The sequence below is a fragment of the Enhydra lutris genome, unplaced genomic scaffold (genome assembly GCF_002288905.1).
Source record: "Enhydra lutris kenyoni isolate GAN:26980312 unplaced genomic scaffold, ASM228890v2 scaffoldscaffold3, whole genome shotgun sequence".
Taxonomy (NCBI): domain Eukaryota; kingdom Metazoa; phylum Chordata; class Mammalia; order Carnivora; family Mustelidae; genus Enhydra; species Enhydra lutris.
The window spans coordinates 85,069,643-85,084,197 of record NW_019154087.1 but is presented as its reverse complement, the minus strand read 5'-3'; the positions used below and the strand labels follow the sequence as shown (position 1 = coordinate 85,084,197).

General features: G+C 59.6%; 1 protein-coding gene across 2 annotated transcripts; it reads left to right on the top strand.

Annotated features, from left to right (window-relative positions):
- Positions 1-1,342: 1,342 nt before the first annotated feature.
- LOC111156705 (PDZ and LIM domain 2) lies at positions 1,343-14,374 on the top strand. 2 transcript variants are annotated; one of them, XM_022517745.1, is made up of 10 exons: positions 1,343-1,402; positions 2,820-2,937; positions 3,607-3,758; positions 6,187-6,256; positions 6,368-6,519; positions 6,674-6,752; positions 10,561-10,643; positions 10,888-11,033; positions 12,584-12,701; positions 13,762-14,374. In XM_022517745.1, exons 2-10 carry the CDS (start codon positions 2,845-2,847, stop codon positions 13,931-13,933), a joined length of 1,065 nt encoding a protein of 354 aa, XP_022373453.1. In that variant the 5' UTR covers positions 1,343-1,402; positions 2,820-2,844; the 3' UTR covers positions 13,934-14,374. The 2 variants fall into 2 exon arrangements, with proteins under 2 accessions (XP_022373453.1, XP_022373462.1); XM_022517754.1 differs by having other exon boundaries at positions 1,356-1,417.
- Positions 14,375-14,555: the final 181 nt, after the last annotated feature.

The window sequence follows — 14,555 nt, the reverse complement described above, 5'->3', positions numbered from 1 at the left end:
TGGTGGGAGAGTGGCTTACCTGCACTGAGGACAGAGGCCACAGGAAGGTTAGAACAGGGGAGGTCGGTGGCAGTCCACCTGTCAGTCCATGTGGGGAGGATGAGACACAGGACACAGGTAGGCGGGAAGAGTGGCAAGGGCACTCCTTGCAGAGGGAACTTGGAGGGAATGACTCACACCTGAGGCAGGCAAGTTACAGCTGTGCCCACAGGTGTGCTTCCCTGAAAACACACCAGCCTGACAGAGAGAATGCAAAGTGGAGACTGATGGGAGATGCCGGAGCTGGCTCTTGGTGCGCCCTGAGGTCTCCAGGTTGAGGGTTGCCAGGTACGGTTCCGGAACACCATTTGCCAGATGGTTCTGAGCTGGTGCCTGGGGCCTTCCTCGGCTACCCGCTTCCTAACCCCAGGGCCTGGGTTCCAGGTGGTTGGCAGAAGGCTGGCCACATGGACAGCGAGGGCCCATGGTGATTGTTGGGGCTGGCCCACCGCAGGCAGGGCAGCAGAGAGGGTGAGGAGAGGGAAGCCAGAAATCAGCCAGGAGCATCAGCCCAGGAGAGCGCCCGGCGACCGCCAGCCAGGATTCCCTCCATCTCCTGGGCCTCGAAGGTCGCCCGGAGCCGAGCAGGCTTGTGGGGCATCTCCGTCAGGCAGGGCAGCCCTGAGCAGCCCCAGGAACCCAGCAGCCCTCAGCCACCGCCCGGGGAGCGCGCGCGCCGTTGGAGAACCGAGTTGAGGAGGGCGCGACGGCAGCCCCGGCTTGGAATCTGTGGGTGTCGGGGCTCCATCCGCGCCAGCGTCGGAGTTCGAGCCGCGAGTGGGCGGAGGAGCCAGGCGGACCGCAGACAGACCCAGCCGGCCCACCACCGCCCCGGCCCGGGCTGTGGTGAAGGCGGGGGAGGGGGGGAGGTGCTCGAGGGCCCCTGCGAAGGCGTGTGGGTGCGGCCGGCCTGGGAGAGCTTCAGGGTCGCAGCCTGTCCGGGGCTGTCCGCGCAGTGGGGCTCGCGACCCGTCACCGGAACGCCTCCCCGCCCTCTCCGAGCATTCGGGAGAAGGGCACCTCGGGGAGGACGGCCGCAGCCTCTAGGGGGCCCTAGAGAGAGAAACCCCCCCGCGCACCCCAGCAGGGCGCGGGCCAGGTGGCAGCTCCGGGGCTGGGCTGCGCGGAGGAGGCGGCCTCCTGGGCCAGGGGCGGTGGCAGGGGCGGCCCCGGGATCACATGGGCGGAGGCAGGTCTTGGAGCCCCGGGCGGGCTCTCCCCAGAGTCGGGCAGACGGCGGCAGCGGCGGTGGCGGCGGCGGCAGTGGCGGTGGCTCCTCACCCTCCCTCCTTCCCTTCCCTTCCCTCCCGGCTCTGGCCGTCCAGCCCGACGGGTGAGCGGGAGCCGGGTGAGCGGGAGCCAGGTGAGCGGGAGCTAGGTGAGCGCGCCCACCTGCGCACCTTCAGCACGGCCGGCGACCTTCCCGGCTCCGGGGATCTCGCAGCTCTGCGAGCCCGCGCCCCCTGCGCCGCTCTCCGAGCCCCGGCCCTTTACTCCGCCCACGGCTCCTCTCCCTGTAGCCTCGCCTGGAGGCCGGTGCCCCCAGCGTGCTGGGCTTTCCCGATCCCCGGCGCTCCTCTTCCAGCACCAGGCCCGCGGGTACTTTGGCCCCGGACTGGGAGAGCTGGGCCAACGGGCTGGGCACATCCCCGCGGCCCGGGGCGCGGAGTCCATCAGCCGGCTCAAAGGTCTGAGAATCCAAAGCCTCTGTAAACCGCGAGCGTCGGCCTGGGGACCTGGAGACCTGGGGCAGGGACAGGGGCTAGGCCTGGGCAAAAGGCAAAGCCAGGGACCGTAGACGGGGCCGAGAGCCCTTCTTGCTTGCTTGGCTGCCTTCTCCCCAGGCTCTTAAACACAGGAAGTGGCCCTAGTGTCCTTGATGGATTCCCACAGCACTTGCAGCCTCTGGGCCTCCCCAGGGGCAGCCCCAGGGGGGGTGCTGGGCAGGGTGGTGGCCCAGGGCTGGCATTACAGCTTCCTGCCTGGGTTGGCTCCTGGCTCCGTAACTAGAGGCTCAGGAAATCCTACCAGGGCTGGGTCTGTAAGGACACTCCCTTGCCCAGCGGAGGGGGCTGTGGATGGGACGCCTGTGGCCCCAGCTAGCAGGCAGCATCAGTCAGCTCGCCCTGCTACAGCCATTGCCAGGGGGTGGGTGTGCCCAGCTTGGCAGGTGAGCCCGTCCTTCTGCTGGGGCTGTTCAGAGGGCAGCAGGCCCCTGGAGGAGGTGGGAGGCCTCGTCTTGCCTACCTGGACCACATTGCCAGGGGCCAGGCGGGTCGCCAGGAGGCCCCTCTGAAGACCCGGGGCCAGTCCCCACCCAGCCAACTACTTGAACAGTCTGTGGTGGCCTCACCCCCTTGTTTGCTGTCACTCCTGTTCCCAGAGTGCTGCCCTCCCCCAGAGTGGGGAGGAAGTACCTTGTGCAGTCAGTTTTGGGGACAGGAAGCAAGCACTGATGGGACTTAGCCTTGCTGGTGGAGGAGGGGGAGAGGCAGGAAACGGTGACATCGCCTACCACCTGCCAGCCCCTGCCCTCCTGGTCTCCATCCAGCAAGGGCCTGTGAGGCACCCGAACGGCCTGCCTTCTGGGAGCTGTGCTGCTGAAGACTGTGGCGGTGAAGGGGGAACTCAGAGTCATGGCTTCCCAGGGTGGGGGGAAGTGAAACCAGGGGGGTGAAGGAGGGAGTTAGTCACTTCCTCTACACTCCCCCTCTCACCCCTCCCCGGTCCCTAACTGGCTTCTCTCTGGACCTGTCATCCCCTCTCTTTTGCTTCTACAGGGTCTCCAGCCCTCCTTCCTGTGATATGGCCCTGACTGTGGATGTGGCGGGGCCTGGGCCCTGGGGCTTCCGGATCACTGGGGGCAGGGATTTCCACACGCCCATCATGGTGACCAAGGTAAGGGCTAGTTCCAGGAGTTAGGATCTACCCTGTCTACCGGATCTCCACAGCCACCTTTCTTTTTTTTTTATTCTGGAGTCAGAAGGCCTACTTCTGAGAGTGTTAGCCTGGGGAGGACTGGGGCCCCATTGCCATGGGGCTGTGGTGACCACTTCAGGAACAGACTTCTGGGGATTGACAGGGAGCTGGGCCAAGTAGAGGCCCTTTCTCCTTGGTCACCCACCCTGCACCTGCTGGCAGCCACCTGGGGAAGTTACTAGAACAGGAGCCCCAAGTCCTTGGCAGTGTCCTGACCCAGGCCCAGGCCAGGGAGCATTCACGGGGCAACTACCTATGTGGTGTGTTTGCGTGGGCAGGGCTCTCTATCCAGAAGTATTTCCAAGCACAGCCCCTCAAATTCTGTCATTTTTTTGGGAGGCTCTGTGAGAATGCCAGGGATGGGGTAAAGGGGTGGTTCCCCTCCAGCTTTGGGAGGGGATTAGCTGAATAACTGGGCAGACACTGCGGTGCAGGGAGAAAAAGGGGGACACCGGCCAGCCTGGTTCAAACCTGCTTCTGTATTTCTTGGGCAGGACAGAGACACATCCCCTTTCCTCCATCCCTGCAGGAATGTCCTCGCTGTTTGAGCAGGGGTATCTCAGACCACTTGTCCCTCATCCCCTACAGGTAACTGAGAGGGGCAAGGCTGAGGCTGCTGACCTCCGGCCCGGTGACATTATCCTGGCCATCAACGGGGAGAGTGCTGAGGGTATGCTTCATGCGGAGGCGCAAAGCAAGATCCGCCAGAGCCCCTCACCCCTGCGGCTGCGGCTAGACCGGTAGGTAGGCCCTCCCCTCTGCTAGGCCGGCCAGCATTTCTTCACCCCTCTGCTGGCCTGCTGCATGGTGGCTGCCCTCTCAGCCCCAGCCTGGTCTTCCTGGGATCTTTTGGCTCATCTTTGAGAAGGTCCAGGCTCTGGAGCTTCCTCAGAGTGGGCTGAGGGGTGTCCCCGAGCCCGGCTGGGCACGCAGCCATGGGCAGGGCCGGCTGGCATCAAGCACCTGGATGCCCGGGTTTGACTGGTTCCCAAGTGTGCAGGGTAGAGGGTGTGGGCATGAAGTGGGTTGAAGAGGGGAAACGGGTGCCTTAGGCTGGGTCTCCCAGGCCCCTGCCTCCAAGAGGGGATGGCCTTTGTTCAGATCCTGGGAGGGGTAGTTTGAGGAGTTTGGGGCTCACTCCCCAGAGAACCCCCTCTGTCAGTCCCCATGGCTTCTCTGGGCTGTGCAGGTGAAGGCAGATTCCCAGGCTTGGGTTTTCAGCCACGAGGCCTGGGTTGGCTGGTGGGGCGGGGGCGAACAGGTGGCTCCCTGAGGTGGGGCATCAGAGTGAGTCACAGGACAGGAACGCTGGGAGATCCCCAGTCAGGAGAACCCTCTGGGCAGGCCTTTAACTTGAGTCAGTTACCTCCTGCCTCTCTGCCTTCCCCTCCCCTCCCAGGCTCTCTCTAGGCCCTGAGTCCATGTACCCTCTCCTCACCCCCACTGTCCCACAGAGCCATAGACGCTAGCTCCCACGACGCTCTCATGATCCCGGCCCCTTCAGTGACTCCCTCATACCACTCAGGCTCGTGAGTGTTTGCAGGACTGTGACCCAAGGAGGGGGGTGGAGAATACCTCACGGCATCTGGGAAGGGAACCAAAGTCTACAAGGGACTGCAGAGTGGGGTGGCAGAGGGGCAGGGAGATGCTGACACCATCACTTCCCATAGGTTCCTCTTGTACGCAGTGCCATCAGCGAGGGGGGCCTGACCAAGTCCCTCCAGGCCTCCAGCTCCATGATGGGCAGGTCAAGACTCCCGGCATCTTCTTTCTTTTGTCTGGTCCACTCCTAAACCCTCCCAGTCTCCTCCACAGGAGCACCCAGAAGCTCTGTTGCAGGAAGCAGTGCTCTGGGCTGGAGCCAAAGCCCTAGCTCCCTTCACTGGCCCCACGCCCCTGCCTGGGGAGGCGAAGGCTGGTGTGGTGTGTGGTGACGGCAGTTCTTGCAGACCTCTCTAGAAGTGGCCAGACATCCAGGAATGGTGTGGTGGGGTTGGGACATGGCAGGCTCTTTCTTCACCTGAGACCAGTCCCAGCCCTCCAATGGCCTCCTGTTCAAGACTCCAGAGGGAAGGGCCTTGGAGGGGTTCCCAGGGAGCTGAGGTCGGGCACCTCTTTTTGCTGGCTGTCTTGGTGATTGGTGGGGAGCTGGGCCTGCTTGTTACCCTGGCTGTCTAGGCCCTGCAAGATGGCGGGGTCTGGGAGTTGGGGGGGTTGTGGGGGAGACAGGCTCCACACTTTGTTTTATGGAGGAGAAACCTTCAGAAGGGGCTAGGAATGACTCTTTCAAAGGTGTTCCAGCCATTAGCAGCAAAGCTGGTGGGAGACAGCCTCTGGCTGGGCAGGGGAGAGTGGGCAGCTAGCCTGGCCATCACTGGGTTTTAAGGAACTCACTTTCTCTCTCTGGGCTTCTGTGTCTCCGTGGGTGAAAGATAAAGGATTATTTATATGAAATCAGCAATCTCCCCCAGAATCGATCTACAAACTGATGCTGACCAATGACAATGTCTAGACGAAATGCTAAAAAAAGAAAAGAAAAGAAAAAGAGGGGTGCCTGGCTGGCTCGGTTGGTGGGGCATAGAACTCTTCCTCTCTGGGTCTTGAGTTTGAGCCTGGTGTTAAGTGTAAAGACTACTTAAAAAAACAAAAAAGAGAGAGAGAGAGAGAGAGAGAGACGCCTGGGAGGCTCAGTCAGTTAAGTGTCTGGCTTTGGCTCAGGTCATGATCTGGGGGTCCTGGGATCGAGCCCCGCGTGAAGTCCTGTGTCCAGGCTCCATGCTCATCAAGGAGTCTGCTTCTCCCTTTCCCTCTGTCTTTCTCCCTGCTCATGCTCTCTTCCTCTCTCTCAAGTAAATAAATGAAAATCGTAAAAGAGAGAGACAGAAAGAGAAAGGGAGTACTGTGAGGTTTTATTAAAACCGAATTGATGAAATTATGTCTATTTTTCATATTGATGCTAAACTGTCCATTCCTTTGAGAGATGACAGTGGTTGTTAATAAGAGTTGTTTTGAACTTGGCAAAGTTGAAATTTGACAACCTGATGTCCACATGTTTTGAACATTTATGAGTCTTGAGAATCTGTTGGGGGAACAGCTGCAATCTGCAGCCCGTCCGGTGAGTGGGGCTCCTGGACTCCTGTGACCTGCTTCCCTCTGGCCTCTCCTCAGGTCTCGGGCCGCTTCCCCTGGGCAGACCAATGGGGAAGGCTCTGTGGAAGTGCTGGCGACTCGCTTCCAGGTAGGAAGGTGCCTTCTGCTGGGAACTCCAGCACCCTGAGGTGAGGGGAACCCTGAGGGGCAGGGCCGGTTAGGGGATGGGTGCTTCCCTTCCCGGCCCTTCTCTCCACAGGGCTCCATGAGGACGCACACGGACAGCCAGTCCTCCCTGCGGTCTTCCTGCTCCAGCCCCGTGTCCTCCAGCCCCCAGCCAGGCAGCCCCTTCTCTACCCTGCCCCTCAGCCGCCCGCACGCCCTCCCTGGAGAGGTTGTGGTCAGCCGCAGGTGAGCGCAGGGGTGGGCACGAAGGCCATAGGGTCACGAACAGGCCTGTCAGTCTCAGCAGCTCGGTTTACGGGAGCCTGAGGGCACCCTCTGTGTCCCTGAGGCAGACTGGGTGGGACGGGGGCACACACACCATCCATTTCCCGCATTTCAGTTTCCAGAGCCTGGCACACTCCCCGGGACCCACCACTGCTGACCGCTTCTCCTACGGGGGCCGCCCCGGAAACCGCCAGGTGAGGATGCATGGGGGGTGGGGAGGAGAGAATCTCATCCGAGCTGATTGCCAGTGGCACCCTTGGGGCTGCAGATGGCGGGTCCCCCTTGGGCAGCCAGTGCCTCCATCGCCCAGCAACAAGCATGCCCCTCTCCTGAGCCGGGAGGAAACTGTGTCTGCTGGTGGTCTGTGCTTGCTGGTTCCCAGCCCTGCCTGGCCGGTCCCAGGTGGCCTTCTACCTCCTGTCCTCCCACTCGCTGCCTCCCCCCTCCTGCTAGCATCCTCCCTTCCTGAGTGTTTCTCTTGGGCCAGGGCTGAAATAGTTTTGCTGCTGTTGTTGGGATGGTTCCCTTTGGCTCTGGCTGCATCTCTTGAACACATTCCTCCCCATTCCAAGCCCCATGCCCGCCCCCAACTCCCATCACCCCATCCCCCTACCTCCTCCTCTGACTCAGCCCAGAGAACCACCAGTGGGACTGTGGTTCTGCCTCAAGGTGCACTTGGCTTACTTTCTGTCTGCCCTCCTCCTTGCCCTTCTACTCTGGACAACCGCCCCCCCCCCACAACCCACCGCTGGGTCCTACTGTGAACTAGTGACAGCCCCCCACACCCTGTCTTGGTGGTATTTCTCCTCTCTAAGGGCAGGGGTGAGGAAGTGAGGGAGCAAGGACGCCAACAGTCCTGGGCCACAGCTGTTGGGGCAGAATTGGGTGGGGGGGCATATCCAGCCTTTGGGGTGAAGGGGATGAGGCCCAGCTGCTAGAATCCTCCCTCCGGGTGATTCTGCATTCCAGAAAGCAGAACCTTTGGAGATGGCCGGGGGAGGGCATTACAAACTGGGGACTCTGGGGAAGGAAGGAGAGGGCTCCCGTGGGGGCTGCATGGGAGGGTCTTGCCAGTGACTCCTTGTGAGCCCACTCAGTGGACTGCCAGGCAAGGGGGGGCACAGAGATGCCTTCGATAAGATCCCCATCTTTAAAGAATTTAAAGTATAGTTGGGGAGATAAGACAAGCATGTAAAGCAGTTTGGGAACAATTAAGAACTAAACAGTGTGGTCTTAATTATAAAAGCGGGAGGCATTCTGGGAGGGAAAAGAGGAGTGTGGGCTGGGTGGCCTGAGAAGGCTTTGTCAGGAATGTTGCTGGACGTCAGAGGTAGGACTGGATAGGGTTTAGATTAGAGGTTGATAAGCCAGGGGGATGGCAAAGCAGTGTATAAGCAGGACCTGGCGTGTCTGGGCCTGGGTGGGAGTGGGGAGGGCCTTCTCTGGGAGATCTTGGGGCTGACACCAGCTGGGACTGCGCTTGGCCCAGGGCATGGCTGGAAGGAGTCCATCCATCCTGGCCTTCTTCCTTGTGGTTCCCAAACTTGGGCAAAGGGGAGACGCCAGGGAGACACTGGAGGTACAGGGAGTGGCTCCCAAGCCTGCAGCAGCACCTTGGAACCTGTTAGAAATGCACATTCTCAGGTCCCAGCCTGGACCTGCTGGGTTAGATGCAGGGGTGAAGGGGTGGAACAGGGCGTCAATCTGTGTTTTAAGGAGCCCTCGGGGTCCTGATGCGAAGATCTGAGGACCACCCATGAAGTGTAACCAGGAGCCCTGGGCTGGGGGGGGGGGCAGGGAGACTTGGGGTAGTCCCATCTCTAACATCTAACCTTGGATCAGCCCCTCTTTCTCTCTCTGGACCTGACATTTGGTTCCCGTGCTCCGAGTTCCCTCCTTTGGCCTGAGGACCATGGTCATTCCTTCAACAAACTTATTTGATTTTTGTTTTAAAGATTTTATTTATTTGTCAGAGAGAGAGAGAGGAGAGCCCAAGCAGGCAGAGCAGCAGGCAGAGGCAGAGGGAGAAGCAGGTTCCCCGCTGAGCAGGGAGCCTGATGTGGGACTTGATCCCAGAACCCTGGGATCACAACCTGAGCCGAAGGCAGATGCTTAACCGTCTGAGCCACCCAGGCATCCCCCTTCAATAAGCTTTTGTTGAGCTGCTTTGTGTCAGGCGCCCTTCTAGGCTCTGGGGATGCGTTGGTGGACCAACAGAAATTCCTAACCCAATGAAGCTCGCATTCTGGTCTATAAATAAGGCTGTGATCAGACGGTGTGGGAATCACAGGGTCCCGTACCTCCCTCTTGGGAGCAACACTGTACTTTTAGCACCTTAAAGGCTCTGAGAAGTCCCATGAGAAATACATTTAATTTTAATAATTTCCTAAACTTAAATTTAACTACAGAATTTCTCTTGGCATCCCCTCTCCCCCCACATACCTGCCACTCACTTATTCACATCCCTGTGTTCACCAGAACACAGTTTGAGAGGTACTAGCTACAGATGAGCTCTTGGGGGAGGGAGGTGAGCAGCTTCTCTGGACTTGGGGATCCAAGGTTCCTTCTGGGAAGGCAGGTGTCCCTAGCTGACTAGGAGGGAGGGAGGAGAAAGGCAGAGCTGCTCCTGATCAGGGAGCTGGGCTCCTCTCCACCAGGGCGTCGCGGTCTGGCAGGAGGAAAGGGGTTAGAGGTGAGGTTCCCCCACCCCAGTCTGCTGTGGCCGTGGCCTTGCTGCTGGTTCCTGAGCTGGCTGGCTGGGGCTGCACTGAGCCCCAGGCTCAGGACCCCACCAGCCTTTATGGGGCCCTTCAGAAAACTAGAAGTTGCCACCTCTGGGTAGGCACATGCCTTGGTGGGCAGAGGTGAAGTAAAGACAGCACCCCTCCCTCTGGTTGGCACTTGGACTTGGCTTGCAAAGAGAGCCTGGGTGGGTTTTGGCTCGCCCTCCCAACTAGCCACTGCCCCCATGCCGGGCACAGGCTGGCCTCAGATGGCACAATGGGACATGGTACTTAAGTCTCTGTGCTGAGGAAACCATCTTACCGCCTGTCAGTGGACCACAAGGCACCAAGAGCAAGAGGGATGTAGGCTGGCGGAAGCAGGCTGCAGGGGTGAGGATCTAGGGCTGTCTTCTCAAAACCCTCAAGTTTCTGTTTTTAGCTAAAAAATTCATGCCGTTTTATCATTGGACCCTGTTCTTTGTCCCTGACTTTGAATCTTAAAATCGAGGGAATTTGGCCTTCCAGGGAACTGTGCCCTCAGCCCGGTGCACTGTGGCCTGTCTGTTGGTCTCTGAGGGGCCCCTTCTGTGGGGGGCCCCTTCTGTGGGGGCTGGCAGTGGAGATGAGCCAGGGTAGAGGGAGTGGGTGCAGAGGTGCAGGCCAGAAAGTGGAGCACCAGTTTGGTTGAAGGCGGGATTTCCACATGGACAGCAAGCGTCAAGAGCCCAGGGTGGACAGTGCGCGCCTGGAGAGGGGGTGCTGCTGTTGGGGTGTGGGTCCAAAATGGGCCTGGCCCCCGCAGACTCCCTGGGGCAGAACCAGACCTCCAGGACAGCCAGCAGACCTGGGCCCTCTCAGGAGAGGAAGTGTGTGCAGGAGAGGGTCCCTCGTGCAACCCCAGCCCTGACTCTAAGAGGGGTCTTAGGCCCTTCAGTCCATCCCTGTGTTTCCTTCTCCTCACAGCGAAAGGATCTGCTTACTTCCTCTCTGCTGTTCTGCCCCTTGCCCAGTCTCCTTGCAGAACCATTTTACTTCCACAGTCAGGGGCTGACCACTCTCCCCTTCTGGGACTGAGCAGGAGGAGTCTCTAGTTCCTAGAGGGCAGGGTTGGGGCGATGGGCCCTTGTTGCCTTGTTGCCGGCCTGCTGGTCAGCGAGAGCTGGGAGCCCTCTGGTGTTGGGCCTGGGGAACAGCCGGACTTGTCTTGGCGGCCCAGACGGCTGTGTTGGCCAAAGGCTCCAGCCGCTGACTCCTCCCCTGGTGCCTCTCTGTCCCACAGGCCAGCCTCACCCTCGCTGGCGACTCAGCTGTGCTGGTGCTGCCGCCTTCCCCCGGTCCCCATTCCTCCAGCCCCAGGCTCAGGTAGCAGCGGGCCCTGGAGGGTGGGGTGGAATCCTGGAGGGCCTGGGAAGCCAGGAGACAGAGAGGAGGAATGGGGGTGGTGGGGAGTGGGTGGGTGGGGTCCCGATGGTTTTAAGCCCAGTTGGCTGTCCTCTGAATACCCACCCCTAGAATCCTTTGCCCTAGGGCGCTCTTTCCCTGCCCCCATGCTGGTCCTCATACCCAGGAAGGGACCCTCACTCCTGGCTGCCTCCTGCCCCTACAGTGTGGACTCAGAAGGGGGAAGCCGCCTTCTGGAAGAGGACTCAGAAGTCTACAAGATGCTGCAGGAGAATCGTGAGGCGCGGCTCGCCCCCCGACAGTCCAGCTCCTTTCGGCTCTTGCAGGAAGCCCTGGAGGCTGAGGAGAGAGGTGAGCTCCTGGGGGGTGTGCGTGTTGGAAGTAGGTTCCGACAGGATGTCCCCGGACCCTAAGTGGGCATGATATTGAATAGGTATGTCTTAAGTACTCATCACAGGAGTAGGCACCAAGGGCAAGTCCCTGCACTAAAGGGGCTTTCAATCTGGTAGGAGTTCCAGGGGTGCACCCAGAGGTGCTGGCTGGGATCAGGAAAATGTCAAGAGAATGACAAAGGTGGGGAATAGGGCCCATGGGGACTGGGTCTCCAGGGAGGGCTTCATGGAGGAAAATGACGTTGACTTGACCCTTGAAGAAAGATTAAGACTTTAACAAAGGGCCTTAAGATGGCGGCAGGGAGTTTGAGCCTCAGAGAGGGCATGGGGTGGCGGGGGGAGGGGGGTTGGTTGGTGGTGGTGGCGGTGAGCGCGAGGCCTGTGGTGGCTGGCAGCCCGAGGGCTTTGGTGTGCGAGCGAGAGAGTAGCAGGGGCCTAGTCTTAGAGGTTGAGTCCTGGCTGGGGGGTCTCATGTGCCAGGCGGAGGAGTGCCCTAACCCAGGAGGTCCCATTAAATAATGCCAGGCAGATGCTGGAGTGAGAAAGAAGAGAGATATGGGCTCTTGCCAGCCATTCCGTTGTTCCTTCCACAGACATTTACTGTGCCTGTCTGATGGGCCTGTGGGGTGCCAAGTGTGATGGCCGAGAGTGGCCAGGCACCTGTCTGCCCTTGAAGAACGGTTTATTGGGGTGAGATGGTGGTCGGGGTACAGTGGTACTGTGTGTGTGTGTGTGTTGGGGGAGCACTGCCTAGTGCAGGGGAGAGACGAGGGGGCCTGGCCTGGCAGAGGCCGCAGGGAGGCAGACAATGGGACAGTCCGGAGCTCCAGATCAACAGCCTCACTGGTACAATATCTGGTGCCCGGCTTCAACTCAGAGAGTTGGCTCCTGGGGTGCTCACTGGGGTCAGGGGGTAGCGAGCGAAGCTTGTCTATCAGGACCCCGAGGCCTTGGTGGGCCCGTGGGCAGGGCCCGGAGAGAGGTGGTTGGGGGGGTGGAGCGCAGATGGTCACTGCTGGAGCCTTGGGGTCCTTGGGCCAACAGGGACCATACCCACCCTGTACCCCTCCCCCCCCCCCCCCCCCCCCCCCCGGTGCTTCAACTCAGTGTTGTTCCAAGGCTGCTCACAGGCAGCCAGGCCCATAGAAGCCCTTTGAAAGCTGTATAAAGGTATTGTGGTGCTGCTATTATCTATCATTACCATCTTTTAATTAATAGCATCATGCCTGGATCACGCCTGCTTGGTGGGATGTGTAGACACAGCTCAGACATTCCTTGGGCTGCCTCAGCTTGGGCTAACTCCGCCCCAGCCCAGAAGCGGCTGCCATCACTCCCTTCATCCATCACCTACCGGCCACACCCCCGGTGTTCCCTTAGCCGTGCGTGTGTAAGCACACCTTTTAGGAGCCTCCTCGGAGCTGTGCTGGAGGAGCGTGCATGGGTAAATAGAGCCTGGCTGCCACCACGGGGGAAAAGAGCTCTGATGTGTGTCTGTCTGCCCACCCCCAGGGGGCACACCTGCCTTCCTGCCCAGTCAGCTGAGCCCCCAGTCCTCCCTGCCCACCTCCAGGGCGCTGGCCACCCCACCCAAGCTCCACACGTGCGAGAAGTGCAGCACCAGCATCGTGTGAGTACTGGGGTGGGGGTGGGGGGCGGGCACTCCCTGGCAGGGCGGTAGGGGGCGGAGCAGGGCAGGGAACGCCCTCGGGAGGGCTCTGCAGAGAAAGATCAGTCCGGGCCCCGGGCGGGGCTTTCCACGATGCATCTGTGCGAGGGGGTAATGCGGCTTGTTCTCAGGCTTCTTACAAAGCCTTGCTGCCTTCTTCCTGCTGCATCGCCTTCTTTCTGATTTCTTTCGCCCTCCCCAGAGGAGGAGGAAATGTTATTGCTTCTGATTTCTCTCCAGTAATCTAAAAGCCTCTGGAGATCTACCTCCAGACGGGGTGCCTCCTCCTGGAAAATGTTGCTCTCCGCCCCCACCCCCTCCCCCAACCCCCCTTCCCCACCTACTTTGGAAAGGGATGGGTTTTCCAGAGGCAGGTTTGTTTTTCTCAGTGGGTGGCATTATAATGCAGCGGTATTCTCTGGCAAATTGCTGAAACCCCACTCACCCTCCCCTCCGCCCCCGCCATCAATGTCTTGCACGCGGTGTTAATGGCCAGATGACTCAGTTTAGGCAAACCCCTTAGCCTCTGTGGGCTTCGCTGTTCCACCTGCGGAATGGGATATTACCCATGCCGCTGTGTAGACACAAGGAAAGGGGTTCTCAAAGAGGAGCTGCAAAGGGATTGTCAGAGGGTTCCGCGCCCCAGAGCTTCCACTTTTCCAGCTTGTCCGCAGGGAATGCGATGCTGTGGGTCCTCATTCCTGGGACCACATTTTGAGAACCACTGCTCCATTATCAACCAGAAAATTCAGGATGCAATTTGTCTGCGTTTGTTTAAAGGGGGAACACCCCTCTTTTTTTTAAACTAGAGGTCTTGAGGGTGGGGGGTTGTAGGGTTATTGACGCGAGAGTCCTGAAGGAAGGCTCGGGGAGTCAGCATCTGAAATTTGGGGATCTTCCCTGAGTCCTGTCTCGGAGCTAGGCTCCCTGCGAATGAGAAGGGCAGCGGTCCTGCCTGGGGTCCCACCTCCACCCCAAGCCCCCAGGCTAACAGCTCTGCCCTCTCCATCGCCCCCTGCAGGAACCACGCTGTCCGCATCCAGGAGGGGCGCTACCGCCACCCCAGCTGTTATACCTGCGCAGACTGCGGGCTGAACCTGAAGATGCGCGGGCACTTCTGGGTGGGGGACGAGCTGTACTGTGAGAAGCACGCCCGCCAGCGCTACTCCTCACCCCCCACCCTCAGCTCCTAGGCCTGAGCACCTGGCTGTGCTCTCAGGCCGCCCTCAACTTTGTGGGCACCTCTGTGCCAGGGCCATGCCAACAGCAAGTTGGCCTGGAAGGGCGGTTGGTGGGTGGTGGGCGGGCCCCTTCCTCCATGCTAGGCGCGGCTAGGTCCTGGGGCCTATCCTGGGCTGTGCATGAGGACAGCCTCGCTGTCCCAGGCCTGTGCTAGAAACTCTCACTTCCCCCTGCAGGACAGGCTGTGCACCAACGGCTAAGGTGGGCACTGCACTGGATATCCTTGTGCAACAGGGGTTAAGCAGGTTGGGACACAGAGAGAAGTATGTAGAAAGAGATGGGTGGTCAGAGGCAAAAGGTATTCGCTCTGTAAAGTTTTCAACATATGAACTCTATAAATATATATACATGGACAAAACAAAGTAGATCTCCCCTCTCCTTCCCTGCCCCAGCCCCTGGGGATGAGCTTCTCTTGACCACTGGGTCAAAAGTCTTTATTTACATATTTTTTTTCCACTTTATCTTCCCCCCCCAAACCTACCGAAGCTTCTTTCTTCCTTTCCTTCCTTCCTCCCTCCCTTTCTTTCTTTCTTTCTTTCTCTCTCTCTCTTTCTTTCTTTCTTTCTTTCTTTC

Excerpts from the sequence above, each read along its gene's own strand:
- LOC111156705 (XM_022517745.1), top strand. The coding sequence starts at position 2,845 with ATGGCCCTGACTGTGGATGTGGCGGGGCCTGGGCCCTGGGGCTTCCGG. Across the intron at positions 6,520-6,673 it reads GAGGTTGTGGTCAGCCGCAG|TTTCCAGAGCCTGGCACACT; the intron begins GTGAGCGCAGGG and ends CCCGCATTTCAG. Across the intron at positions 10,644-10,887 it reads TCCTCCAGCCCCAGGCTCAG|TGTGGACTCAGAAGGGGGAA; the intron begins GTAGCAGCGGGC and ends CTGCCCCTACAG.